General features: G+C 56.1%; 1 protein-coding gene across 4 annotated transcripts; it reads left to right on the forward strand.

Annotated features, from left to right (window-relative positions):
* Positions 1-1,599: 1,599 nt before the first annotated feature.
* Positions 1,600-25,286, forward strand: TCOF1 (treacle ribosome biogenesis factor 1). Of its 4 annotated transcripts, none has more exons than XM_075441691.1 (18): positions 1,600-1,737; positions 2,183-2,238; positions 6,321-6,463; positions 7,191-7,297; positions 7,576-7,924; positions 8,746-8,840; positions 9,327-9,548; positions 10,169-10,438; positions 15,199-15,373; positions 15,541-15,683; positions 17,631-17,804; positions 18,311-18,554; positions 18,784-18,866; positions 19,581-19,809; positions 20,800-21,366; positions 23,571-23,674; positions 24,218-24,254; positions 24,715-25,286. In XM_075441691.1, exons 1-17 carry the CDS (start codon positions 1,627-1,629, stop codon positions 24,248-24,250), a joined length of 3,105 nt encoding a protein of 1,034 aa, XP_075297806.1. In that variant the 5' UTR covers positions 1,600-1,626; the 3' UTR covers positions 24,251-24,254; positions 24,715-25,286. The 4 variants fall into 4 exon arrangements, with proteins under 4 accessions (XP_075297806.1, XP_075297808.1, XP_075297805.1 ...); XM_075441693.1 differs by having other exon boundaries at positions 24,221-24,254; XM_075441690.1 differs by having other exon boundaries at positions 24,218-25,286.
* Positions 25,287-25,993: the final 707 nt, after the last annotated feature.

Here is a 25,993-nt window from a genome sequence, read left to right on the forward strand (position 1 = left end):
GGCCTGGGCAGCATCTCCTGTCATTACCAGGCTCCTGGTGGGAGTGGAGACACATACGGGCGGAGGACAGTTGTTTTGGTGTTAAGATTTCACAGAATCACAGAATGTTTGGGGTTGGAAGGGACCTCTGTGGGTCACCCAGTCCAACCCCCTTCCAAAGCAGGGTCACCCAGAGCAGACTGCACAGGACCTTGTCCAGGCCGGGCTTGAATATTTCCAGAGAAGGAGACTCCACAGCCTCCCTGGGCAGCCTGTTCCAGGGCTCTGTCACCCTCAGAGTGAAGAAGTTCTTCCTCGTGTTCAGACGGAACTTCCTCTGCTTGAGCAAACTGGAGGTATAAAACCATTCCAGACCAATTCAAAGTAAGTCCAAATCTGTTCATCAGTATTCCTGCAGCAGGCAGTGCCCTTTGTGGACCACGGGGCTGAATCTCCAGCCCACCTCACTTTCAGAGGCTCGTGAAGTCAGCCAGGCTGCCTCTGTCTGCTCAGCCCTGGTCCGCAGCCTCCCCAGGAGACACCCTCCGCTGCTCTCTGGCCCAGGATCACAGAAACACAGAATCCCAGCATGGCAGGGGTTGGAAGGGACCTCTGTGGGTCACCCAGTCCAACCCCCTGCCAAAGCAGGGTCACCCCGAGCAGGCTGCACAGGACCTTGTCCAGTCAGGTCTTGAACATCTCCAGAGAAGAGACTCCACAGCCTCCCTGGGCAGCCTGTTCCAGGGCTCCGGGATGCTTTTCCCTGGCTCTTCCTCTCCGGTTAGGAGAACGGGGTCTCCAAACCAGGCCACCAGGTGATCAGACCTCGTGCCTCGGGTCGTCTCAGAGCAGCGGCAGTTGCGCCGGGACACAGCCACCCCGTCGCAGCGTGAACATGGTGAGCATCAATGACCGTTTGTGCAGGGGGAGGTCAGTCCCGGGGAGGAGCGGCCAGGGCTGCGTTTCATTTACAGGAGCTGTAAAACCACCACCTGGCCAGCGGCTTTACGGCTTCGGACGCTGCTGGTGTCAAAGGCGCTCGGTGCGGGAGCCAGCTGGAGCCGAGCCGGTTTTATATTTAATCTTGCCTATAAATACAAATAAAGGGCCTGTATTCCGAGCGAGCGGCAGGCGCACCACGGACGTTATTAAACTTTCCGAAAATAAACTTCTGCCGAAGCGAAGGGAGCCAGGTTTTTTTTCCTGGAAAGTATCAGCGCGGCGCTGAGGAGGGGTACGGGGACAGCCCCTCTGCCGCAGGGCCCCTCTCCGAGGGCCTCAGCGCCTTCTTCCCTCTCGCCCCCCCCATAACGCCTGAGGAGCTCCTCGGAGCAGCTCAGTGCCCGCCAGCCCCGGGGACCCAGCGCTGCAGGGGCGAGGCCTCCGCCTTCGCAGCTGGAAGATGGAGCTGGAACCGCCACCGCCCCGGCGGTTCGCGGCCTCGCCGGCCCCCTCCCCGCCCCTTCTCCCACCGGGGAGCTGCGATCGGACCCCAGGGCCCGGCCATGGCGGGGGAACCGACCCAGTGCCCCGCCATGATGGCGCACACCCCCCCCCGGCCCGGCACTACGTTTCCCAGAGGGCCGCGCGGCGGAAGCGGATGTGACGTTGCGGCCGCCAGGCACGCGGCGCCCCCGGGGCTGCGCCATGGCGGCAGAGGGCCGCGGGGGGAGGGAACTGCTCGCCCTCATCCACCAGCACTTGCTCCGCGGCGGCTACGCCCGGGCGGCCCGGGAGCTGCAGGCGCAGAGCGGGCAGGTAACGGGGGGGAGGCAGAGGAGGAGGAGTGGGGAGCGGGACCGACCCCGACCCAGGCCCCGACCCCAGCCGAGGCCCCGACCCCTGCCCTGACCCTGGCCCCGGCGTTCCCGGTCCCCATTTGCTCGCTCACGGCCTAGCCCGGCCCCGAGCCTGCCGGGGAGAGGAGCTGAGGCCGGCAGCCCCCCGAGTAAAGCCGCCCGGTGCCGGGGGGGCAGCGGCTCCCTGAACACGGGGCGGAAGGGGGGGGGGGACACGCGGCCGTGGGTGCAGCGGGGCTGGGGGGAGTGGTTACTGGGAGGGTGTGTGCGAGGAGACGCGTTCCCCTTCTCCCGGGGTTCCCGCGGTTTCTCCTGCCCCGGGGCCGCGGCCCGGCGCTCGGCGGGCTGAGGGAGGGGGTGTTTTCCCAGCCGACACCTGACTTGCGCTCCCTCTGCTTCCGCAGAAACTGCTCCCTTCCTTCGCAGCCTCTCTCGAGGACATCTTTACCCACTGGGAAAAGTAAGTCGGAGGAGGAACGGGCTATCGAATAGATTCCAGACTGTGCTAACGACCGGGCTGCATGGCACGTGTGTTCTTTACTTGCTGGAATTTCCCGTTGTCGCAGTGTTTCCGATGATAACTGTGCTCAGCAGGCTTTGCTCCCAGCCTCTGGTTTCAGACCGATCCGTTTCAGATGCTGAAGATGGCTTTTGTTTAAAAATTCCCTGAGATTGGAGAGAAGTTGTTACTCTAGTTCTGAGAAGCTGATGCTGTTCTTGCCTGTTGGGGTTAATACTGGAGTATTGTGGGGGGCTCTGAGTCATGCTTTACTGGCAAAAATCTTTTCCTCTGTTGTATTTCACTTTCTTATTTAAAGCCACGTGGTTTGCGGGAGTGTTGACCCAAGAGCAGAGCATCTGAGCGGATGCTGAAGTGCCAAGGCTCTTACAGGGATTTAAACCCTGGCGCAGATCACGTGTCTTCTGACACAGAGGAAGTCTCTTGGTTTCAGCCTGTCTGTTTAAGCCCTGACATGTTCAGCCCAGTGCCTTCCCGCGCAGTTACTCCACTGAGTACCACACGTGAAGGTCTGCAGCGTGGAGCCTTCCCAGCGTGTGGGGTGCGGTGAGGTTTGCACCCACCCTGCGCACCCCTCGCTTTGGTTTGGTGCTGGGGTGCGGCGCTGCAGAGAGGCCTGCTGGCAGTCACGGTGCTGGGTTATCGGGGAATCGGTGGAGTTGGGCTTCTGTGCCCACACTGAGGAGCGCTGGAGTGAAAGTGCTCTTCAGCGTGGCTGTGCCAGCAGCCTTGGGAAGTGGGCGTTTGCTGCAAAGGTGTCTTCTGCTAGAACACCCCGTGCCTTGGCGCTGCCCCGGCGCTTGCTCTTGTGTCTCCATCATTTTCTTGCTTAAGCAGGAGAAAGACTGGATATAGGTGAGGCTGTAGCAGTGTCGGAACAGGCTTGCAGTTCCTCCCTCTAACAACTTACTGCTCTCTTGGGTATTGATGGTGACCTTTCTCTGTACTAAGTTATCCTGGGTGCTACAGCAAACCCTTCCAGACACGGTCACTTTTAAAGCTTGGGGGGCAACAGGGCACTCGCATCGTGTTTTAATTCCTTTTTCTCACCTGTATGTTGTGATTCCACCCCACAAGTACGCCTTTTATTCCCGGTCCCTGTGAGTTGTGCCTGGTTTGGAGTCACAGTCGAGGTTGTAGTGACCAGTGGTTTTATTTATCCAGAAAATGCCCTGCCTCACTGGAGTGCTCTCCCGTGGGTGAGCTGTGATTCTCATGTCTTGTCACTCCATGGCCTGAAAATGCCTGTGTTCCGACTGCGCTGTGGCTCTTTCCCATCTAACCGAGGCCATCCTTGGTGCTCTCCTTCAGAAACTCTTTCAAAGTGAACTTCGCAGTTGAGATTTCCAGTTACTTAGGAGTGGCCTCCCTCCAGGGCTGCGTTTGGTCTCGGAGGAGGCTGGGAGGGGGCTGAAGCACACCTGGGAGCGGGGGGAAGCCGGACCAGCTCAGCCCCGGGAGCAGCAGGACCCCTGCGGTCCTCGGCAGGGCCGGGGCCCACGGGCACCACTGCTTCCCCCACGCAGTGTCCCCGAGCGCCCGGTCGCTCGCGACCAATTCTCACAGCAGTCCCCGTCGTGCTGTCAGCTGCCGCTGAATCAGGAAGGCGTTGGAGTGTTGTAGCTGCCTGTGTAGCTTTATTTTATTAAAGGGACTATTACAGTAGTTCACGGCACTTTGTAATAGCAAATGTGCCCTTCAGCCTAGCCTTCTTGCGAAAAACTTGCTGTTACAGCTATGCTGCTGAAACACTCTTAATAAGCACAATCTTTACTGGCCAAATCGTTAAACTAACCTTATTTTTAAATTAGATGAACATATGAAATAAGCGAAACTGGCACAAAAGTGAGGGTTCTTCTCGCCTCTGATGACTGTGGGTGTTTCGGGGCTTTTACCAACTTAGAAGTACTGCGTGTGTGAATCACACACAGACATGTGCCCAGCCAGTGGTATCCTCATAGTAAAGCCGGTGCATTTCCTATGTTTCATCTGAAAATTAATGATAACTTTAGCCACATCTATTCTGATGATGCAGGTAGGATTCAGAGCCTGGAAATGTCTTTTTCCAGCTTAATGTTCTGATCCAGTTGAACAGCTTAAGTGCTTAATGCTCATCTGTGGCCTCTTCCTCCCCTTCTTTCAACATATCTTCTGTAGGTCCAGCCACTTCCTTTCTCAAATCTGTCTGCAACCTGACTTTTCTGCCCTTTTGGCCTGTGAGCCCAAGTTCAAATGGATTTTCAGCCTTTAGATTCACTTCTCACGGCCTCATAGAATACTGAGACCTGTTTGGGGATCACTGCCTGGGACTGCATTTGGTGACTGCCTGGCTATAGCTGCCTCCTGAAGAGGGAATTTGTTCTGTAGGATGCCTTTGCTCTGTGGTGAGCACTAGCCTGACCAAATACATAGAATCATAAAGGTTGGAAAAGACCTCTCAGATCGTCAAGTCCGACCGTCACCCCAACACCACCGTGCCCACTAAACCATGTCCTGAAGTGCCACATCTACACATTTTTTGAACACCTCCAGGGATGGGGACTCCAGCACTTCCTTGGGCAGCCTGTTCCCATGCCTGACCACTCTTTCAGTAAAGAAATTTTTCCTAATATCCAATCCGAACCTCCCCTGACACAGCTTGAGGCCATTGCCTCTCGTCCTATCACTAGTTACTTGGGAGAAGAGACCAGCACCCGCCTCACTACAACCTCCCTTCAGGTAGCTGTAGAGAGCTATAAGGTCCCCCCTCAGCTTCCTCTCCTCCAGACTAAAGAGCCCCAGCTCCCTCAGTCACTCCTCATCAGACTTGTTCTCCAGACCCCTCACCAGTCTTGCTGCCCTCCTCTGAACACGCTCCAGCCCCTCAATGTCCTTCTTGTAGTGAGGGGCCCAAAGCTGAACACAGCACTCGAGGTACGGCCTCACCAGTGCCGAGTACAGGGGCACGATCCCCTCCCTGCTCCTGCTGGCCTCACTATTCCTGATCCAAGCCAGGATGCCATTGGCCTTCTTGGCCACCTGGGCACACTGCTGACTCATGTTCAGCCGGCTGTCGACCAGCACTCCCAGGTCCTTTTCCACCAGGCAGCTTTCCAGCCACTCCTCCCCAAGCCTGTAGCGTTGCATGGGGTTGTTGTGACACAAGTGTAGGACCCAGCACTTGGCCTTGTTGAATCTCATACAGTTGGCCTCAGCCCATCGATCCAGTCTGTCCAGATCCTTCTGCAGAGCCTTCCTACCCTCAAGCAGATCGACACTTCCACCCAGCTTGGTGTCACCTGCAAACTTAGTGAGGGAGCACTCAATCTCCTCATCCAGATCATTGGTAAAGATGTTAAACAAGACTGGACCCAAAACTGAGCCCTGGGAAACACCACTCGTGCCCAGCCGCCACCTGGATTTAACTCCTTTCACCACCACTCTCTGGGCTTGGCCATCCAGCCAGTTCTTGATCCAGTGAAGAGTACACCCATCCAAACCACGAGCAGCTGGCTTCTCCAGGAGGGTGCTGTGGGGAACAGTGTCAGAGGTCTTACTAAACTCCAGGTAGATGACATTCCCAGCCCTTCCCTCATCCACTAGGCGGGTCACCTGGTCATCATAGGAGGAGATGAGGTTGGTCAAGCAGGACCTGGCTTTTATGAACCCATGCTGGCTGGGCCTGATCCCCTGGCTGTCCTGCACGTGCCCAGTGAGTGCACTCAAGATGAGCCGCTCAAATACGTTTTTACTTCTCTGCTCAAAGAAGAAAGACTCTGCCTAGAACACAGAACAAACGTCTATGTTCAGTATCTCCTCTGGCTACTGCAAGTGTGTGGTGTTCCCAGGAGTTGCCTGAGGAGGACTGGAGATGGCACTTGCAGGTTTAGAGAAGTATTTTTCCCACCCCCTTAGGAGCTATAGAGGAATGACAGTGCGTGTGCTCTAGGCTGGAGCCTGATCTGAGAGTGGATGACTAATCATATTCCAATTTGTTCAAGATATTTTTTTCCCCTATTTTGATGCAAATTCTCTTCCCTCAGAACTCCCTCGAATTCCAGGAGAAGAAGGGTGAGTGATGAGGAGACAGTCATCCCAGAAAAGATCAGAGTTCCTGATCCCGTGAGCAGCTCTGAGAGCTCAGAGAAAGAAGAGGATGAGAAAGAGAAGGCGAAAGCTGCAAGCGGTAGGAGCCTTTCATCTCCCTGGAGCTGACAGAGTGGGGCTGGAGGCTTGTGTATGAGCAGCCCGACTTTCTTGACTAGAGAAAATGCCTGTAAAGTGGTGGCTATTCCCTTGTGCTCTTGGAAAAATAGGACAACTAATTTAGCACCCCCTTCTCATGTGGCGTTTGAGGAGCACAGATGTCTGCTTAAGCTAGAAAAAACCCTGTTATGATTCACTGGGAAGGGATGGGTGTTGTTGCTTGGATAAAGCCTTGGGAACCTAATGCTGCCCACTGTGGAGCACCTTCTAGTTGGTCCCAGGTCTGTGTTGGGCCAGCAAAGGCAGCCCTGTTTCATGGATGAAGGAAGGACTTGTTAGTTGGTCTGGAAAGCCAGTGCCCTCTGTCTGAGGTGGGGAGAGATCCCTGCTGCAGCTGATGTGGGAGGCATTGGCTTGCGTAGTCTCACAAAAACCCCATGTGTCAATATGTTTTGGCTCGGTCTCATCTGCTGTAGACCAGCCTTTGGAAACACGCAGATCTTGGCAGGTTCCTTGTCTTGGTGGTGGGGAGAAGGATGGGATGGAGAAGCAAAGTACTTGCCTGTCTCAAGGACAGCGGTGGTGGTGTTGGGGCAGGTATTGAGATGGGGCCCTGCCCTGCCTGCTGGGGCCTTTCTGCAAACCAGAGGCCATCTTGATGTGAGAGGCGCGCTCACACGATTTCTCTGTGGCTCTGTCCTGTGCAGCAGCCAGCCTTTCCCTGGCCACGAACTCGGGAGCAAATGTAGAAAGCAGTGAAGATGATGACTCCTCATCAGAAGAGGAGACACCAGCTGGGAAAGGTGCAGTTGTGGTAAGGCAGTTCTTCTCTTGGCTTTGAATGCTGATGGTACTCTGCGGCCAGGACTATCGCAGACTTGTTTGCATGCGTAGAGTTGTGGGCTGGGGTGGAATTCATATTTAAATAACCATCCTGTGCTGGTGTAAGCCTGCTTGTAGATACCTGTCCCCCAGGTGCTTCCCTAAAGAGCTCTATGGCTTGCCCAGCTGCCACAGTGCTCTTTAAAGTGTGTTCTGTCCAGATTAGGCCCTCATCTGTCTATGGGCTTCTGATTTATTTTGTTTCCTTAGGTGACACCAGCTGTGGTGAGTGGCAAAGCTGCCAATTCCCTGCATTCTCCTAACAAACCCACTGCCGCAGCCGGCAAAGCGGCGGTGCTCTCTGCTGCGAACAGAACTGTCATCTCGGATAAGCAGCAGCCCAGTGCGCCAGCTGCATCTGCAGCTCCGGCCAAGGCTGGGCAGAAACTGCCCGCTCCTGGGAAGCCTGGACATGCCGCAACAGCCGCGGCCAAAGTAGGTCAAAGCAAAGCACCAGTGACGACCGAAGCGCCGGAAAGCTCCAGCAGCAGCAGCTCCTCATCAGAGAGCGAGGAGGAAAAAGAGACGCTGACTGTGAAGGCCCCAGCCACCAAAGTTGGTGAGGAGCCTGTGGGGTGTGGTAAACGCATGTGTGCTCCAGCTTTGCTGCGAGTCGGGTCTGAGCCGTGCCTTCAGTGTGTTGCTTCCAGCTCCCTTGCTGGGAACCTCAGAGCGACGCGTGTTCCTTGGGGAGGCTGCGAGAATACTGCAAAGCAGCCAGCTCCGGAGCTCTGTGGGATGAATCCAGCATGCTTGCTCCCATTTCAGGCGGCAGATTCTGTGCTAAGATGTCTGTCTGGCAGCACCCAGCGCTACAGGGCTGGAGATGACAGCGTGGCGTATCTGGAGGAGATGCAGTACTAATACTGCGGATGCTTTCAGCTTTTTGGAAAGGCACTGTAGTATCTTCTCTTTATTCCCAATTACAAAGTGATTGATTTTGAGTTTTGAAGTTTTTAGGGATATCTTTTACTGCTTTGAAGTGTGTGTGTTGGGGGTGATGGTGGTGAGGAATAGATTGTAGAAGCTCTGAAAATGGTCCCTTTCTTGGTTCTTTTCCAGAAGAGGTCCAGCCAGGCTGGGTGCCCCTGCAGGGAGCTGTGTGTGGCTGGGCAGCTCCACGTGGGGTCAGGGTGGCCGGGAAGGGTTTCCCACCTCTGCCTGCACTCGGGAGAGTGGTGTTTGTGGGCTGATGTTTCTCTAGAGAAGCTGTTCCCGGCAGGCCCCTGATGCTTTCAGCAGGGCTAGACCTTCCCTGCAAATCCCCTTAGCCCTCTCTGCGGCTTGTTTTGTTTTCCTGACTTCAAAAGCCACATTAGCATCACGCTCTGAGAGCTCAGAGCAGGCAGCAGCTGTGACATCTTCTTGCTTGTGTTTCAGAGCTGAAGCAGGCAACTGGGGCCGTTGAGAGCAGCAGTGAGGAATCGAGTGATGAGACATCCTCCGAGGAGGAGCCTGCAGCTCCAGCGGTCCAGGTGACCTCTCCAACCCAGGGTCCATGTCTCTGGGAGATCACTTGCCTTCGCTTGAAGGAGAGAGGAAATGCTGCAATGCTGTATTCTGACAACACTCCCTTCCTGGGTGTGCGGGATCCCCAAACCCAAGGCCAGAGAAACACGCTGTGTGGCTGAGAGCCCCCCTGACCTGTGCCAGCATCAACCATTCCATCCCAGTTCCTCCCAATGCCTGAATTCAAGGGAGATCCTTTGATCTGTAAGAGGTGATTGGTGTGCACCTCCATGGACACGACAAATGCAGAAGGAATGCAGGCTGATCAGGCAGTCTGTGGAGGAAGCTGTTTGCTTCAGATACTCCACAGCCCATGGGTCTGAGCAAGACTGTCCTGGTTAAAGTTAGTAAGGTGGCCTTTAAAACAGATTCCATGCAGTTACAGCTCTCGACTAGTTTCTTGTGAGATGTTACCTGATTCTCCTGTTCTCTTTTGTTTCCACTGTTCCCAGGCAAAACCAGCTGTGAAAACAGCGCAGGTTAATGCAGCACCTGTGAAAAGTGCACCTGCTGCTCCAGTGTCCCTCAAGAAGAATGCAGTGAGGCAAACGGCACCGGCACCAAACCAGACCAAACCCGCATCCACAACGGTTCCTGGGGCTGCAAAGCCCGATGACACATCAGAAAGCAGCGACTCGTCAGACAGCGATGAGGAACCTGCACCAGTAACCCAAGTGCGTCTGTTCAAGACTCTGTTTCTCCTTGCACACCTCTCCAGGGCTAGGAGTTGCAGTGAAAAGAAAATTTTGTAAATGCATGTAGTCTATAGCAAAGTGATGTCGGGGGTGGGAGAAACAAGGCATGGGGTGTTTAAAGGCACCTCAGTGTCTTTGCTCTGAGCTTTAATCAACCCATTGTGCCTCTCTTAAAAAAAATCCGTCAGTACTTTTAAATAAAAAAAACCTCAGCAATTCTCTTCCCACCTGAAGAGGCAAATTGTCATGGTTGAATTTGCCTCTCAGCTATAAATTGCAATAAATAGTGTCTAATTTGCTGAACTGTAGTGCAGCTTAGCTTCCCTGCTGTGGAGAGTGCAAAGTGCTGCAGTGTAGCTCACTGGACTGGCAGTATCAGCAGGCTGAGGAGAAAGCCAGACCAGATGTTCTTCGTCTTGGGAGACTATCCCCACGCAGCTAGATGAAAGGATGCCTTGTGTCCCACCAGTTGCTAATCTTCCCTCAGCATGTGCCTTTCCCAGGGGGCTCTGAAATCTCTTCCCTTGGTTACAGTCTGAGCAAATGAATAACGCTGCTGTGGGATTTGCCTTGTTTCACGCTGCTCTTGTCTTGTCCAGACAAAGCCACCTCCAAAATCTTACCAGGCCATCCCATCCCCAGTGAAACCTACACCAGCAGCATCACTCTCCGGCAAAGCAGCTCCAGAAAAAACACTTCCGCTGTCCCAAGGCAAGCCAGCACCAAAACCAGCAGTGCCAAAGCAGGCCAAAACCACACTGGGAAGGACTGCTGCTCTCACGAAGCCTGCTGAAAGTACGAAGACCGTGGAGAGCTCTGACTCCTCAAGCGGTGAAGAGGAGGATGTCCCTGTGCCTGTCAGCCAGAAGGTAGGTGACACCGCATTCTGCTCACTGCCGAGGGGTGGGCTATGCAAGACGATTGTTTAGCCCTTGAATGCTACTGCTCATCTCCTTGGAACACTGGTAGCATGTGGTACGTTGCATCTCAGTCCCTCAGAGAGGAAGATCTTTCTGCTTGGAAACAAGTACAGCCTAACTCTTCTCACCCAGCCATGCCCGAGGAGGGTGGGGGTAACCTATTTGATACCAGGCTGTTTCACACCGCTTCTGCCTTGCCTCTCTGCAGTGGGCCTTGTGCGTGGGGTCACAGGTAGCTTGGCCTTGACTCTCCTGTGAGGATTTGTTTAGACCTCTCTTGAGAGAAGGACAATGAACTTGGACTGGACTCATGTGGCTGAACTTGTAGGGAGGCAAATCCCTTCCTGAGAGCACCGTTAGGCGCATAGCATGGAGTCCTGCATTGCCTCTGAGCTGTGGGGCCCTTTGGAAAGTGCCCTGAAAGCAACATTTTGGAGATGGCAGCTATTATCTGCAAGGGAGGAAGGGAACCCGGGGGCAGAGCCTCACGAGTCCTTGCAGGGAGGCTCTTTGTCAACACGTCCTTTCACCGTTGACAGGCAGGAGCCGGAGAGGCTCTGCATTTTTGTCTTTATAGCCTTGGTCTGCTGAGGTGGGTGGAGGGGGACGCATCTCTAACAGTTGGCTCTGTGCTGCTCTCTTCCTGCGTGATTACGTGTGAAGATTCAGCTCTGGGTGGCAGGAGCAGCTATTCTGACAGCTGTGCCATGGGGTCCCGCTGTAAAACTCTGAAGACTTGTCTGTTCTAGCAGGGTTGTAGGTGAAGGAATTGTTGGGATAGGTTTGTTTCCCCCAGTGTGGATCTGAAGCTGGCAGCAGCAGGTAGCCATCTTGCCGATGCCTCTTTAACCTCTTCGGCATCTTCCCTGTTGCAAACTGGCGATTACCCCTCAACAGCCACAGTCAGCAAGGAAGAGCTTGTCATCGAGGCAGCTCTATTTTTGCCAAACAGGCTGTTTCTTCCCATGTTAGTAGCCTACAGGCAGAGACCACGAGTGAAGCCTGAAGATAAACCATTAGGCTTAGCTGTGTCCACAGTCCTGTCCTCCCAGTCAAACTCTTCTTAGCTCATCCACACCATCTGCTACTTGGGCATATGCTAACCACTGACTTACTGTATCCTGCAACTTCCTCTGGCTTCTGTGCAAGATCCAAACAGATACAGAGCGTTGGAAGCTGCTTCATCTTTCCCTGTGGGGGTGGATTAGCACAATTAAAATGAACATCATGCCTAAATTGAACCGCTTAATTGGTATGTTTACCCCTGAAGATTCAGGAATATTTAGTCAAAGAAGTTGACTAGGTGTTTGCGTATGTGGGGGGGGAAAGATGGTGATGGGGGACAGTATGGGTTGACCTTAAAGATGCCATGAGCAGCTTTTCTTTTGGAACTGCGAATTCTGCTTTGCTTCCTCTTTCCTCGACGTTTTGGGCCAAAGGTGGCACTTAAGCCCTGTATGGACAGGCTGCAGCTTCTGCTTGCCAGGACTGGGCAAGATGCACATGGATGCGTGTGCTGGGAATCTGTGTCTTCCTCGAGCATCCCAGGAAAACCTGGGCAGGCTGCCCTGGTAGGAGTTGTGTGTGCAAGTTTTTATCTTGGACCACAGGCCCAGTGGGGAGAGGCCAAATTTCCTGAGAGATGGAGGGTCTCTTTCCCTCCCTGAACCCTGTCCCCCCTCCCTTGCAGGTGGCAGTCCTACCTTTGCTATGTTGTGACACAACTGAGATGCTGGTCCCAGCACTGGTGTGCTGGTCCCAGTACTGGCACGCTGGTGGCGCTTCTGCCGTGCACAGGCAGCAGCGGAGCGCGATGGTTACAGCGTGCTCAGCGCACGTGGCTCCGTGTTGTTTCCCCCTCGTGTCCTGCAGCGCTGCGTGATGCAAATGGGCCCAGCAGAGTGGCAGATGGGCTGTGCGGGAGCTGAGTCACCACACTCTGAGCCGCACTGAGCCGCAGGCAGCTCCTGCGTTGGGGGCTGGAGGGGGAGGAGGAAAAATGATTTCCTCTTGAATTATTTTCCTCTTCTCTCAGTTACTTCAGTACCTCTGACTCTTTAAGTTGTCAGAATCTCTCTGCCTATGTTGCACTGCTCGCTGGCAGTCACTCGGCCACGCTGCTGGCCTGATCCCACCTGGGCCATGCCATAGGTCGTGGCGGCTGTCAGCTGTCTGGCAGTGACCGAGATGAGGTGGATGGAGGGACCTTGGACTCCTCCCGGGAGCATTGTAGGAGTCCTGAGGCTGTGTGAAGCTTGTGGTGGTTTCTCTGTGGATGCTGTTCCGTTCTGGGATGCATTAGGAGGAGCATGGCCAGCAGGTCAAGGGAGGTTCTCCTTCCCCTCTACACTGCCCTAGGGAGGCCCCATCTGGAGCACTGTGTCCAGTTCTGGGCTCCCCACTTCAAGAAAGATGAGGAGCTCCTGGAGAGAGTCCAGCGGAGGGCTACGAGGATGATGAGGGGACTGGAGCATCTCTCCTATGAGGAAAGGCTGAGGGAGCTGGGCTTGTTCAGCCTGGAGAAGAGAAGGCTGAGAGGGGACCTAATAAATACTTGCAAATATCTGCAGGGTGGGTGTCAGAAGGAAGAGGCCAGACTCTTTTCAGTGGTGCCCAGCGACAGGACAAGGGGCAATGGGCACAAACTGAAGCAGACAAAGTTCCAGCTGAACATGAGGAAGAACTTCTTCCCTCTGAGGGTGACGGAGCCCTGGCCCAGGCTGCCCAGAGGGGTTGTGGAGTCTCCTTCTCTGGAGATATTCAAGACCCGCCTGGACAAGGTCCTGTGCAGCCTGCTCTGGGTGACCCTGCTTTGGCAGGGGTGTTGGACTAGATGACCCACAGAGGCCCCTTCCAACCCCGAACATTCTGTGATTCTGTGATTCTTTCTGTGTCAGGGTGCCTCTGCATGGCAGATCTTTCCCAATCTCTTGCTAAGTTAGAAAATGAAGCAGCCCTTGTGCAGCGCATCTGAGTAGGGGAAGAAGGCAGTCCCATTGCTATGAAGGTCTTAAAAGTGAGCCAGTGGGGTCTGGTCTTGGCAGACTCTTCCCTTGCACAGCAGTGCTTGGGACGAGAGGGAGCAGAGCTAGCGCGTTCAAGTAGAGCGTGTGAATTCTTGTGTCTTCCTCAAGTAGTTCTCTCCCTTCAGCGCGGCAAATCTGGCCTCTCTTCTGGAGACAGTGACTCACTGGTATCAAAACAAAACAGGCAAGTGAGGTTTGCAGTCCCCCTGACAAGCGCTTGTGGAGGTTTGTGTTTCTCTAAGCAGAGTCAAAATGTGCTTGGCTTGTTCGGAGAGCTGTTCTGAAATGGGATAAACATGCAGATGCTGTTGTCTGTTTAGAGTTTGGCTCGGAGATGACAAACACTGCCCAAGTGGCAGCCCTCGGTGGGGCTCTGCCAGGAAGCCCGATAAGATCCGTCCTCCAAGGAGGCTGCTAGGCTGATGCTCTCGGCTGCTGGCGATGAGCATCCCTCGGGAGAGCTGGCACTGCTGCAGGCCTCCTGGTCCTCTCCTGCGGGCAAAGAGGGTATCGCTGTGTTAGCAGCATGGCAGGGCTGGGAGGAGGGGTGGCAGGGGCTGTGCAGCCGGGCAGGAGTCTCTCTCACCTCCTTGAGGGAGGCCTGGAGACGGAGCGCTGAAGCAGGCTGCCATCACGTGCGGGCTGGATGGGGTCTGCCCGCCCTGGCAAGCGTGACGTGCTCTTTGGCGGAGCAGCCCGGAGATGAGCGATGAGTGGAGTAAACTGAGTGGGCGCAGAGCGCTGCGAGCCTGGAGGATATCTGCAGGTGGTGAATTTGCCAGATCTCTGGGCAAGTGCTCCCTCTGCCGCCGCTAGCCTTCAGCAGCGTGCAGGAGGGGCGTCTGCAGCCCCTGGCCCAAGCTGGGAATGGGGCTGGGAAGAGCTCCCCTCACCTGGCCGCTGTGTATCTGGTGCTAACTGTGTAGTGCGGACACACTGGTTGCTTGGGGCCGTGGCTTGTGGCCTGTCCTGGGACATCAGAGTGTTGACAAGTGCTGTAGAAAGGCACAGCCCAAGTGAGCTGTGAGGTTTTTTTTGTTATCTGCAGATTTCTAAATTCTTAGACCTGTTGACAGATCAGTTTCCAAGGTGCTCAATCATATCTTGGGTCCCAGTCTGTCTCTGCCTGCCCTCTGTGATCCCAAATGCTTGTTTCAGCCCTGTGTCTGCGCCAAGCTCTCCAACAGCTCCAGGATGTAGCTGCTCTTGGTGCTGTCTCTGAATCTTGCAAGTGTTTGGGCACAAGGCTTCCCACCTCCTGCTGATTGCCCGAGCTGGGGGGAGGTCGTGCTTAAATGAGAGACTTCCTTGGAGTGGGGGTCTCGGGGTTGCAGTGCTGCTCCTTTCCTCAGGCTCCTGTCCAACCAGCGTAGCGGCCTCAGTAAGGAATTACTGTTTGGAGGTTATGAGCATGGTTAGTCCTGCGTGCTCGTGTGGTAAAATAACACTCAGGCTTCCTGTCAACAGCATATTGCTGAATGCAGTGGTGTGTCTCTTCAGCAGCTCAGTCCAGGCAGTAACTGAAACCCCTTCCAACCTTGACACGCCAGGGCTGGAGTGAGTGTTAGTTACAGCTGTGTAAGGGTGAAACAAAACCCAATTTGAGCTGAAACTGCACTGAAACTCCTAAACAACACCTGTACTAATACCACGCTTCTGGGCCTGTGTTTCTCTTTTGTGAAGAGACTAACAGAACAGCCTGGGCCTGTTCCCAACCTGAGCCATGCTCCTAAAGCTTGGTTGCCTGAAAAAGCAGTGGGAAGCACCTTGAAAAGCCAGGTCTCAGAAAGCGGGAGCAGTGACTCATCTGACAGTGAAGAGGAGTCCCCTGTGGCACAGACGCAGCCTCTACAACCTGGTAAGTCTCCTGGTAGTGGCCAGGATCCCTCACCTGCATCGCTGTGGGATTCCTTCTCTCCCCTGTGCATGGAACGGCCCAGCCTGTTGTGATCACTCCTGTTCTGAAGAGCCATGGAGAACAGCTCTTTTCTCATGGTGGCAATCTCTTTAACGCTTTTCCTGCAGTGAAAACCAGTGCTGTGCCCCAGCCAACAATCGTAAAGAAGGCACCCGCTCCGGCCCCAGCGCCAGCCCCTCCACCTGTGGACAGCAGCGATGATTCCAGCGAGGAGTCGGATTCAGAGGAAGAAATAGTCCCCCCTTCGCAGGTAAGGAGCTGCTGACCTGCTGGGGGTGGATGCTGTTAGTCCTGCATGCTCAGGAGGTCTCGGGACGCACGAGGTGGTGGTGGGTGATGAGCAGTGCAGAGAGCGGCCCTCCCGTTGGCTGGATCAGGTTTTCTTGGCAGCATCCCTGGGTCTCGCTGACCCCAGCTCTGGGTGCATGTCTCGGCTGCAGCAAGCTTGCAGTGTGTGAGAGCAGTGGAGGGTGTGAATGTTTTGGCAGGAACACGAGTAGACACACGAGCCCAGACCTCCTCTGGGACTCTGTCCCCTTTGCACTACTCCAGGGAGCAGGCTGGAAAAGCAACCAAATCCTTGCAGGCAGAGTCTTGCCATGAGCTGGGTTGCTCCAAGGCAACACACTCCCTGTTTCCTCCCAAACCCCTGGATGTGGGGTGCGCCTGGAGCTCTCTGGACTCCCCCTCCACCGGCCTTGGACTCCCTTTCCACCAGCCTGGGGAGGCTGGGAAGGATCTGCCCTGCAGGGTAGCATGGTGGTCCTGCTGCCTTTCAGCTGGGAGGAGCCAGCCCCCTGCCTTGGTGAAGGGAGGTGACCCCATATCTGTGCCGAGGGCACTGCTGAGTGTCGTGGAGCCCATCCCAGCTCTCTCACCGGAGTCTCTTCATGTCACGACTCTTCGTGTCTCCACGCCAGTCCCACAGGGCCATGGCTGAGCTGCCTCGCTGTGAAGCTCTCTTGGGTGTCTCTGCACCTCTGCTGCACTTTGAGCCCGAGAAAGAAACCATGTGAAGAAGCCTTGACTGAGGAACGTGGCTGCTGTTCCTGCGTGGTGGTGGCCTGGCTGGTGCTCTGAGCCCAGGGCTTAGTGACCAAGCGCGCTTTTTGTCCTGCACATACGCATCCTCAGTCTGGCCAGTGCCCTTGCTGGGAGAGGGGGATTGTGTGGACTCCAGGAAACCCTTGCCCATGCTGGTCTGACGCTGTGGCCGGTGGAACGGCTGTCTCCTCCCGGCTGGTGGGCAGGCAGCCAGCCCGAGCAGTCCTCGATTAAAGTGTGTTTATAGCACCAAGATTGTATAAAATAACGCAGTTGCTGTAACTCGAGCTTTGTGCAAGACGGCTGAGAGCTCACGTCGGACTGGCGGCTCTCTGCGTGGTGCAGCGCTGCCTTCCTTCCCGAAGGCCAGATGTTGGGCGAGGGAAATGTCAGCCCATAAAGGCCCAGCTTGTCAGAGATCTGGAGAGGGAGGGCTGCTCACGTAGCCTCCTGTGGAACACAAACCAGGAGCGTGAGTGCTCCTTCCTCGTTCCTGCTCCCTCCTCTGCTGGCATTTGTGTCTTGGACCTGATGTCAGTGTCTGATTTCCATGCCTCTGGCTCTTCTATTTTTAACCCCTCTTACGTTTAGTTTGATGGGAGGTTTTAAATGTGAGGCAACAAAATTGCTCGTTGTTAATTTGCTCCCTCATCTGTGGCTTGCTTGCGGAGCTGAAGGCGGGTTTGCTCTGTGGTTGGTGTCTTTGCTTGATCTCTGTTGCCAGTTAACTCTCGGCGTGTGATTTCTAGAGTGTAGGAGGCATCCTGGAAGTCAAAGTGCCCACTTTGCAAAGCAGGGTTTGCAACTGCAGTGTTGCTGGTGCTGCGGTGGATAGAGAACTGACAGTCTGCAAGCACATCACATCTTGCCAGCTTGCCTTCAGGATGGGTGCCTTTGGGGCACTGAGCTAATGCTTCAGGCACTGCTGGGGTGCTGGCCCTCACTTCTCTGCTCCTGGCTGTGCCAGAGGCCCTGCTCAGAGACTCACAGCAGACAGAGCTGGCCTGTAAAGAGGAAGAAAAACAGAAAGAGCCTTGGTGCTGTGCTGAAAATGATGGAAAGGCTCAGGAGTTAGTGGTAGATTGGTGTATGCTTCTGTCTCTTTTCCCTCCAAGTTGTGCTCTGTCCTGATTTTCTTTCTCATCTGTCTCAGAGTCTGTCCCAGCCGAACATCGAAGCAACCAAGGTTTTGAGCACAGTGGCTGCCAAGGCTAATGCCACGCTGCCTTCGGGGAAGGGGGTAAAAGCACCTGCTGCCCCTCCAGTGAGCAGAGCGTCTGAATGCTCGAGCAGCGATTCCTCAGAGGACGACATACCAGCAGGAGAGGTAACGACAGAGGAGACTAAAGTGGGGAGCTTCACTGGGGAGAGTGGGCAGATGGGTGTGCTGGCATCTGAGGCTGGTGCCGTGTCCCCAGCTGAGGGAGTGTGTTCGTGGATGGGGGGAAAGGGGGGCTGCTGTATTTGCAGTGCTTCTGCCGCACTGTTATTGCACCACAAAGTGAGGCCGATGAGCAGAGGGCAGCCCTGGTACCTCTGCTGTTCCTGCCTCCCAGCTGGCTGGCAGGGTTCATCCTTATGTGACAGCAGCGCGCTGTACAGGCAGGAGTTGTCTGCTTGGCCACAGCTGCCTGCTTCATCTTGGGCCAGGGGAGATGGGGGTCTTTGTGCCCTGCGTGGGAGGTTCTGGGGCTTTCCTTGATGCAAACTGGAGCAATATGGCTGAAGAAGGGCCGAGGTGGTCCAAGCGCATCTGCTCTGGGCTGGTTCTTGTGTTCATGGGCATGAGGAGTTATTCCTCCTTCCAGATGCATTTTGCCCTCCTCTCCCTAGGCTCGTCCTTGCCTAAACCAAACGGTTCCTGTGGGAAAAGCTCCTCCAGCCAGTGCTGCTGCCCTGCAGGCTGCGTCGCTCCTGAGCAGTGCCACTGCCAAGCCGAGGAAGCCAGGCCTGCAGCCAGCGCAGGACGCCCGGCCGAGCCACGCTGCGCCGCCCACCCAGGCAGAGGAGACCTCGGACAGCAGCAGTTCCTCAGACAGCGACGAGGAGGAGACAGCCAAGCAGCCCCCCAAACCTGGTCAGTCCTCCCAGGGAGATGCTTTCGGTGCTGCTGGCCACGTCAGGGAGGGCATGGGGGTTTGTTACCCTGTCAGAGGTCTGTCACCTTCACATGAGAGAGGGGTTCCTCCTCTCCAGCTTGGCAGAGCGCTCCCCTTGCTTTGGAGGCACTAACTGTACTGGGTAGGTGAGCTCAGCCCTGGGCAGCAGTGGTGGCTTTAATGGGATGAACTTTGCTCCTCCATCAGGCTCGCTGCAGAAACCAAGAGGGACCGAGCCGGCCCACAGCTCCTCCTCGGAGTCCAGCGAGGAGGAGGAGGCAGCGTCGCAGGTATGTTCCCCGAGCAGCCTGGGCTCCTCTCGGCTCTTGCACCTGGCTCATAAGTAGGACAGGGAGAGGACTGATTTCTCGGCCATAGAAAATGGGGAGCTGAGTGGGTTTGCAGGCACAGAAGTGGGGGCTCTGCAGTGCAGTGCTGCGAGCAGCGCCTTTTAGGGGGGGGCAGACGGAGGCTTTTGAACCTGGAGCGCTTCCCCAGGCAGCCAGGCCTTGGGTCCAAGGCTCATGGTGCCTTCCCCAGGGCAAGGGATGCGAGGTGGTGCCTTGCAAGGGTTAAACCAGGAGAACTGGTGCACAGGGCCAATAGCAGTAGGATTTTTTTCCCCCACTTCTATTTGTAACTTAACCTGTGTCCAAGCCATTAAATTCCCTTTGTAAGTAAGGTGCAGGGCGTGCAGCACATCTGCAGTGCATTAGCTGTGCGTGGATGCGTGCTAATGGCCGGGAGCCTCCCCCAAGCCTGCTTTACTGGGCAAGAACAAAGAGGAGACCCTCTTGCTGTCAGCTCAGCCAGCGTCCCTCAGTGCTGGCCCCTCTCCTGCCAGCCCTGGCCTCTCTGCAGGGCGGGCTGAGTGGTGCGGGATCACTCCGCGGGTGGCCAAAGGTGGGGCCTTCGCTTGGAGCAGGGGGCAGTAGCAGCAGACACAGATCTGTGTGCGGGAGGCTGCCCGGCTGTGACTCCTCAGTGTGTCTCTGCTGCTTCAGTCCCTCCTCACAGGCTATCCGGGCCTCACCAGGACCCTAGAAGCACCCCAGGCACCAAAGACGGTTCCGCCCCAGCCTGTAGGCAAAGCGGGGCAAGGGAAAGCAGCCGTGACTGCTGCAAACTCCCTCGCCAAGGCCCCTGTGAAAGCAGCGCCAGCCAACAGCTCCAGCAGCTCCAGCAGCGACTCCGACACAGACGCTGACCAGGCGGCTGCGAACCACAAAGCAGGTGGGTCTGCTCTGGCCAGGTCGGGATCTGCTTGGCCCGGGAGCAGAGCGGTGCTGGCACGGGAGGGTGACGCTGGGACGGGGCCCTGTTCCCAGCTTCTCCACCGCGGAGCCCGGTAGCGTGGAGTGCTGCTGCCGTCTGCTGGCTTCCCATGCCCACGACAGGGCCTTCTCCTGCGCCGGCTGGCTTGCGAGGCTCTGTGCCTTTGCCTCTTCCAAACTCTGCTTTACTGCAGTAATTAGTGCAATTAATGGGAGGAGGTAGGGCTCTCCTTGAAGCCTGTGCACACTGCGGTGGTGATGGCTGCCATGGAAGGTTTAAACGCTGGCTGAACAACATCTGCTCTACAGTGCTGGTGTTCATGCCTCCCGTTGGTCTTTCTGGGCTCCGTAGCATGTCTGGAGGGCAGAGGAGGGGAAGCTAGTGGGAAGACCTATGGAGAAACAAGATGTCCTGCTCTTTCCCTATCGCCCTGGTTTGCTGACAAATTGTAAAACTCGGAGCTGGAAGCTGCTTCTGCTGTGATGTGAGCCTGGCACCTTCACATGAGCTCTGGAGGCTCGGATGAGTCTGTTGGCCTCTTGGGCACATCCTGAAGTTGTGCAAAGGGCTGTTGAGGAGGTCAGAACTATAGGGAGGTTCAAGAAGGCCCAGGTGCTGGGGAATAGGCCACTGGTGATGGCTAAACATGGTGGTGTGGGTGGAGGGTAAGGGCTGCTCTATCTGCGCTTGTCTGGCACTGCACTTCCCTCCAGTCAAACAGCCAAAGCTGTTGAGACTGTGTCACCTGCTTCCCTCGCCAGATACTTGATCTCAGGCTGAGGCATCTTTCTCTGGCTCTGCTCTAGCTGGGATGGCCAGCAGGTTTTTTCCTCTGCGGGGAGAACTGGATGGTCCTCTTCAAATGCATATTTCCATCCTCCAGTAACTGTGGTCTGTGTAATGAATGCTCCTTGAGTTGAATTCTCTCTCTTGTCGCTGTTTCTGCAGAAAACAAACCCCCTCCAGGGCAGGAAGCCGCAGGAGCCTCCAACAGAGAGAAGGCGGCAGGAAAAACGGAGCCAGGTCATGCCAGCCTCAAACCTTTCCCACTCAAGAAAGCCCCGGCCATGAAAGACAACGATGTTAGGGCAAAAGGGGCACAAGTGACCCCAGCGTCACAGGCACTGTTCTCCATCCCCCAGTCAGAGGAGTCAAGCTCGGGGAGCGAAACCGAGGTCACCACTGCTGCCAAAGTTCCGGCAGTGCAAACACTGGAAGGGCTGGAAGTGAAAAAGAAGAAGAAAAAGGAGAAAAAAGAAAAGAAGGAAAAGAAGAAACCTTCCTCCACGGCAGACAAGGCTGTGAAAACATCGAAGAGCAAAGACAAAGAGAACAAGAAGCAGAAAACGGCTCAGAAGCGGAAACTGCCAGGAGAGGATGGGGCTGTTGGGCAGCCCAAGGAGAAGAAGCGGAAAGGGCACGGCAATGAAGAAGTACCCAAGAAGAAAAAGAAGAAAGCAGCTGGTGACCTGGAGAAGCTGCCAGGCAGCAAGGAAAAGAAAAAATCAGCTAAAAGTAAGCATCCCTCACTTGGGGCTGCATTTGCAGTAGGTTCTTGCAGCTGATGCACCTTCAGCCTCTGGTGCAGGGCCTTGTAAGTAGCACCCACTTTCCCGTTAGCTTCCTGCTTGGCTCCATCCCTCTTGGCCCACCTAAAGCCAATGCCAGATTTTTAACACCCCGCTCCAGTGTTTTTCTGCAGCCTCGGCACCAGGTCGTGTCGCAGACAGCAGGCTGGGCTCTCCTGCCCCTCTGTCCTGCGTCCGGCACAGTGGGAGCTCTGTTAATACTTGTGCTGATCCTTGCTGCTTGCAGAGCAAGCTGATGTCCCCATGCATCTTCTGTGGCATGACCTGTCCCTTCAGGGCTTTCTCCATTCACAGAATCCCAGCATGGCAGGGGTTGGAAGGGACGTCTGTGGGTCATCCAGTCCAACCCCCCTCTCAAAGCAGGGTCATCCAGAGCAGGCTGCACAGGACCTTGTCCAGGTGGGTCTTGGAATATCTCCAGAGAAGGAGACTCCACAACCTCCCTGGGCAGCCTGTTCCAGGGCTCCATCACCCTCAGAGGGAAGAAGTTCTTCCTCATGTTCAGCTGGAACCTCCTCTGCTTCAGTTTGTGCCCATTGCTCCTTGTCCTGTTGCTGGGCACCACTGGAAAGAGTCTGGCCCCGTCCGCCTGACACCCACCCTGCAGATATTTATAGGCATTTATAAGGTCCCCTCTCAGCCTTCTGTTCTTCAGGCTGAACAAGCCCAGCTCCCTCAGCCTTTCCTCATAGGAGAGATGCTCCAGTCCCCTCATCATCCCCGTAGCCCTTCGCTGGACTCTCTCCAGTAGCTCCTCATCCTTCTTGAAGTGGGGAGCCCAGAACTGGACACAGTGCTCCAGATGGGGCCTCCCTAGGGCAGTGTAGAGGGGGAGGAGAACCTCTCTCGACCTGCTGGCTTCCCTTTGTCCTGGCTGATGGCAGCTGTCTGTCCAAGGGTTGGCAGAGGGTTGGAGTGATTCTGCACCGAACCTTCTGAGGCCTCTTTGCCCCTCTCGCGTGGCCTGCCCACCTGCGCTGGGCTTGGGAGAGTCCTAGATGCAAGGCACGAGGCCTGCGTAGTGCCTGCTGCGCTCTGCGTGCTGCCCTGGTCTGTGTCTGCGGCGCGGAACAGCTCTGCTAACCCGGCTGGCTGCCCTGGCTCCTCCGTGGCAAACGCCACGCACCAGCGGAGAGCGAAGGCGAAGTGTGGCTGGGGGTGGCAGGCAGAAGGTCCCCGACGTGCTGTGGGCACGGCAGAGGACGCCCCGCGTTCCCGTGTGCGGGGCTTTGTGTCGGTCAGAGCTGCCTGAGCGCGGCCCCTCGCTGCTGATCAGCCTTGAAATGCGCGCTCCCGTCTGCCGCGTCCGCCGCTCCCCGCGAGGCAGCAGTGCCCCTCCCAGCCCTGCCTGCGACACGGCCAGCGGCTCAGCGGCTCGTGGCGGGGGTTCGACCCAGGGCTGTTACTGCCGCTTTCAAACCCCTGGGGAAAGAGGAGCATGGCACCAGCCTTACGCTCGCTGCTCCCAGTTAAGGGTGTTTCCTGCCCCTCTCTTCTGCACGCCTCTCTCTAATGCTCTGTTGGCTGCCCTAACACAAAGGCAATTTTTGATTTTCCTTTGAAAATCGGAGCTGGTTCTGTGCTGGATTTTACAGGTTTTTTTTTTTAAAGAATCGGCATTGGTGGGCCAGATCTGCCGGGGTTTGTGTTCCGCAGATGCAGCCCTGCATGGAGGAGACAGGCCTGTCCGTCAGCCCTCGCGTGGGCTGTTGCAGAGCGGTGAGCGGGAGCCCCTTGGAGCAGTTGTGCTGAGCTGAACCTTGTGTCCGTCCGGTGTTGGTAGCTCCCCTTGCTCCAGTTTCTGGCAGGTGCCCAGCTACTCCGGCGCTGAAGCGGCTCCTCGCAGTGGGTGGGCAGCGGGAGGTGGGAAGGGTGTCCCATGTAATTCTGCCCACGTGTGGATGGTGGGATCAAACCAGTCTGGCTCAGAGGTGCTGGGGAAGCTGCCCCGGGCACAGCTGCCCGGTGGCAGGGCTCTGCCCTCACCCACAGTTATGGCTCTGGAAGGCTTGCTCAGGTTCGGAGATGATCGAAAACTTCCTGGAGATGCTCCCACCACTCTTTGTGAACCTTCCCTCAGGCTGGCAGTGCCAGAGTCCCTCTTAGTTGACTTTTCTTTCCCTTTCCCAGAAAAAAAGACTGGAAAAGAAAAGAAGAAGAGCAAAAAGGTGTCTTCGGAAGGGGAGCCGACAGCAGATGGCTCTGCTGAGGTTCACAAGAAGAAGAAGAAGAAGGTACGTGCAAGACCCTGGGACGGGGTGCCGTGGGGAGAGCTGTTGTGAGCCGCGACGCTCGTCCCGGCAGCGTGCCAGGCTGGAGAGGAGCGGAGCCGTGTCCTGGCCTCGCTGGCAGTACGGAGGAGGCCGCAGTTAAGTGTGGCAAATAGTCTGGGATCACCCTCACCTCTGGTGGTTTGGGGTTGGGGTGGCTGGAAGAAGGGTTTGTCCTGCATCACTCCCCCGGGACAGATCCCTTTCCCTGGAAGGGTCAAACCCAGGGGCCCTTGTGGTGGCAGAGAACCTGTCCAAGGAGTAAGTGCTGCTTCAGCTGTCCGTCTGGTGGCTTTCAGCAGAAACCGGAGCTCCTGAGGGCTTGGCAGGCTGCTGCATCCCATCCCGAGGGCCGGGAGGGGGGCAGAGGGAGCTGCAGGATGCTCCTTGTAATGGAGATGTCCCTGTCGAGACGCAGCCAAGAAGCCTTCAGTGGCTTGTGGCTCTGCTGGGTCCTTGTTTGCGGTGCAGATGAAGCTGATCCATGTTTCACCCTTTTCTTTTTAGAAGAAGAAAACAGCTGAGCGTGAAGGATTGTGAGAAGGTACATGGCCTGTGGGGACTATCAGTTGGTACCTCCGAACGGCGGTAGCCTTGGCCAAATGCAGTATCCCGGGCCAGTCGCGGGAAGGCAGTGTGCCCTCCGAACGCCCGCTGGGTCAGCCTGGCCGCAGCTCGGAGGGCCAGGGAGCGGAGCCGTGCAGGAGAGTCGCGTGGCAGTCTGCTGCCTTCTCTGGACGCGTTTGACCTCAACTCTCTAGCTGCTGAGAACTGGATGCCCAGCCTGGACGTTGCTGTCCTCTGTCACCAGCAGAGATAAGCGGCCTCCGGCAGCGTCCGTCTGTCCCTGCTGACCACAGCGAGCTTGGAAAAGTAAACGTGGAGTAGATGGTGGTGGTGTAGCCAGCTGGAAGTGGACCGGATGACTCCACGCTTGCTCTGCTCAGCTGTAAGGCTGTTACCCTCCTCCCCACCCCTAACTCTTTTAACTCCTCTCCCCAAAGGTACCGCGTCCCTGTGATTAAGGATTTATGGGTGAAGAACAAACAGAAGAGAGGAAAAGGAAGCTCATCAGGAGAATTCCAGTTTTGTTTTTTTTTATAATAATTTATAACTTCTTTTAACTGTGACTTTTAGAGCAGAGCGGTGTAACTTTCTGTCTCCTGCCCTGCTGGGGCCCAGAAACGTGTTTCCTGCCCCTCCTGACAACTCGCCTGTTGCACAAGAACTGAACGGAAGGAGGCGGCTTGACCAGAGCCGAGCCAGCCTGCATGGACTGCTTTCCTCCTCGTTGTCACCCAGCCATCTCTTTCTCTTTCTCATCACAGAGCTATATTTTTAAGAGAAACTTTTACCTTTTCTTCTTTCCTTCCCCCTTCTGTGATTTTGTGGTGTCAGTCCTTTTGCTACTACGGAAGAGAGCCCTTGGGTTCACTTTTTATTCTGACACTGACGGCCGTGGTTACCGTGTCCCTGGAGTTGCACTGAGCAGCTGTGTCCAGCAGCTGTTCTCCGCCAAGGCAGCGCAATTTTTTTGTGGGGGGTTTTTTTATGGAATATAAAATAAAAAGAGAACAGTGAGATTTTGCTTCAGCTGCTGTCAAGGGAGGAAGGGAGGCGAGAAGCCCTTCGGATCGGAGAGCAAACCCCAGCCAGGGAGGCCAGGCGGGCGCTGGGGCTGAGCCGCCGCGGGAGGATGGTGCAGGTAGGAGGGGAGGGCAGAGCCCGGCTTCCACCCGGGTTTGGAGGCACCGCTTCAGCCCCTGGGGAAAAACTGCCTTCTGCCCGCTGCCTCAGGAAGAGCAGACGCTGTTGCTCCTCTGCTTTGAACCACGTGTTCTTCTGGCCTTGGTGTGTGTTTTATTCGTGACTGAAATGCTGTGTAGGGGCAGGTGCTGAGCAGGTTTGTGCATCGCCCTGTGCGGCCCCGGCCTGCGGCCTCGCTGGCCGCTGCCACCCCGCGCCGTGCGCTGGGCTTGTGCCGGCTTTCCTCGCTTCGCTGCAGCCCTGGCGCTCAGCAGGTCAGGAAGAAGGGACGGATCCCTCGAGCTCCTGCCTCGCACGCTGCGCGGCTGCTGTGCCGCGAGGGCAGAGCTCCATCGGCGCCGGTGCAGCCCGGGTGCGGGGCAGGGAGGGGTGGCTGCGGTGCGGGGGGCTGCTCTCCTCTCCCCCCACGCTGCGACTCGCTTAGAGGTGATTTCAGCCTCCCGGGACCCAGGGGTGCGGGGGAGATGGAGCAAGTGATGGGCTGGGAACGGGGCAAGGAACACCCGTGAGCCTGGG

Source organism: Opisthocomus hoazin, chromosome 22 (genome assembly GCF_030867145.1).
Source record: "Opisthocomus hoazin isolate bOpiHoa1 chromosome 22, bOpiHoa1.hap1, whole genome shotgun sequence".
NCBI classification, from domain to species: Eukaryota; Metazoa; Chordata; class Aves; order Opisthocomiformes; family Opisthocomidae; genus Opisthocomus; species Opisthocomus hoazin.

Coding starts and splice junctions, on each gene's coding strand:
- TCOF1 (XM_075441690.1), top strand. CDS start 1,627: ATGGCGGCAGAGGGCCGCGGGGGGAGGGAACTGCTCGCCCTCATCCAC. Junction 9,549..10,168: donor AACCTGCACCAGTAACCCAA/GTGCGTCTGTTC, acceptor TGTCTTGTCCAG/ACAAAGCCACCTCCAAAATC. Junction 18,867..19,580: donor AGGAGGAGGCAGCGTCGCAG/GTATGTTCCCCG, acceptor CTGCTGCTTCAG/TCCCTCCTCACAGGCTATCC.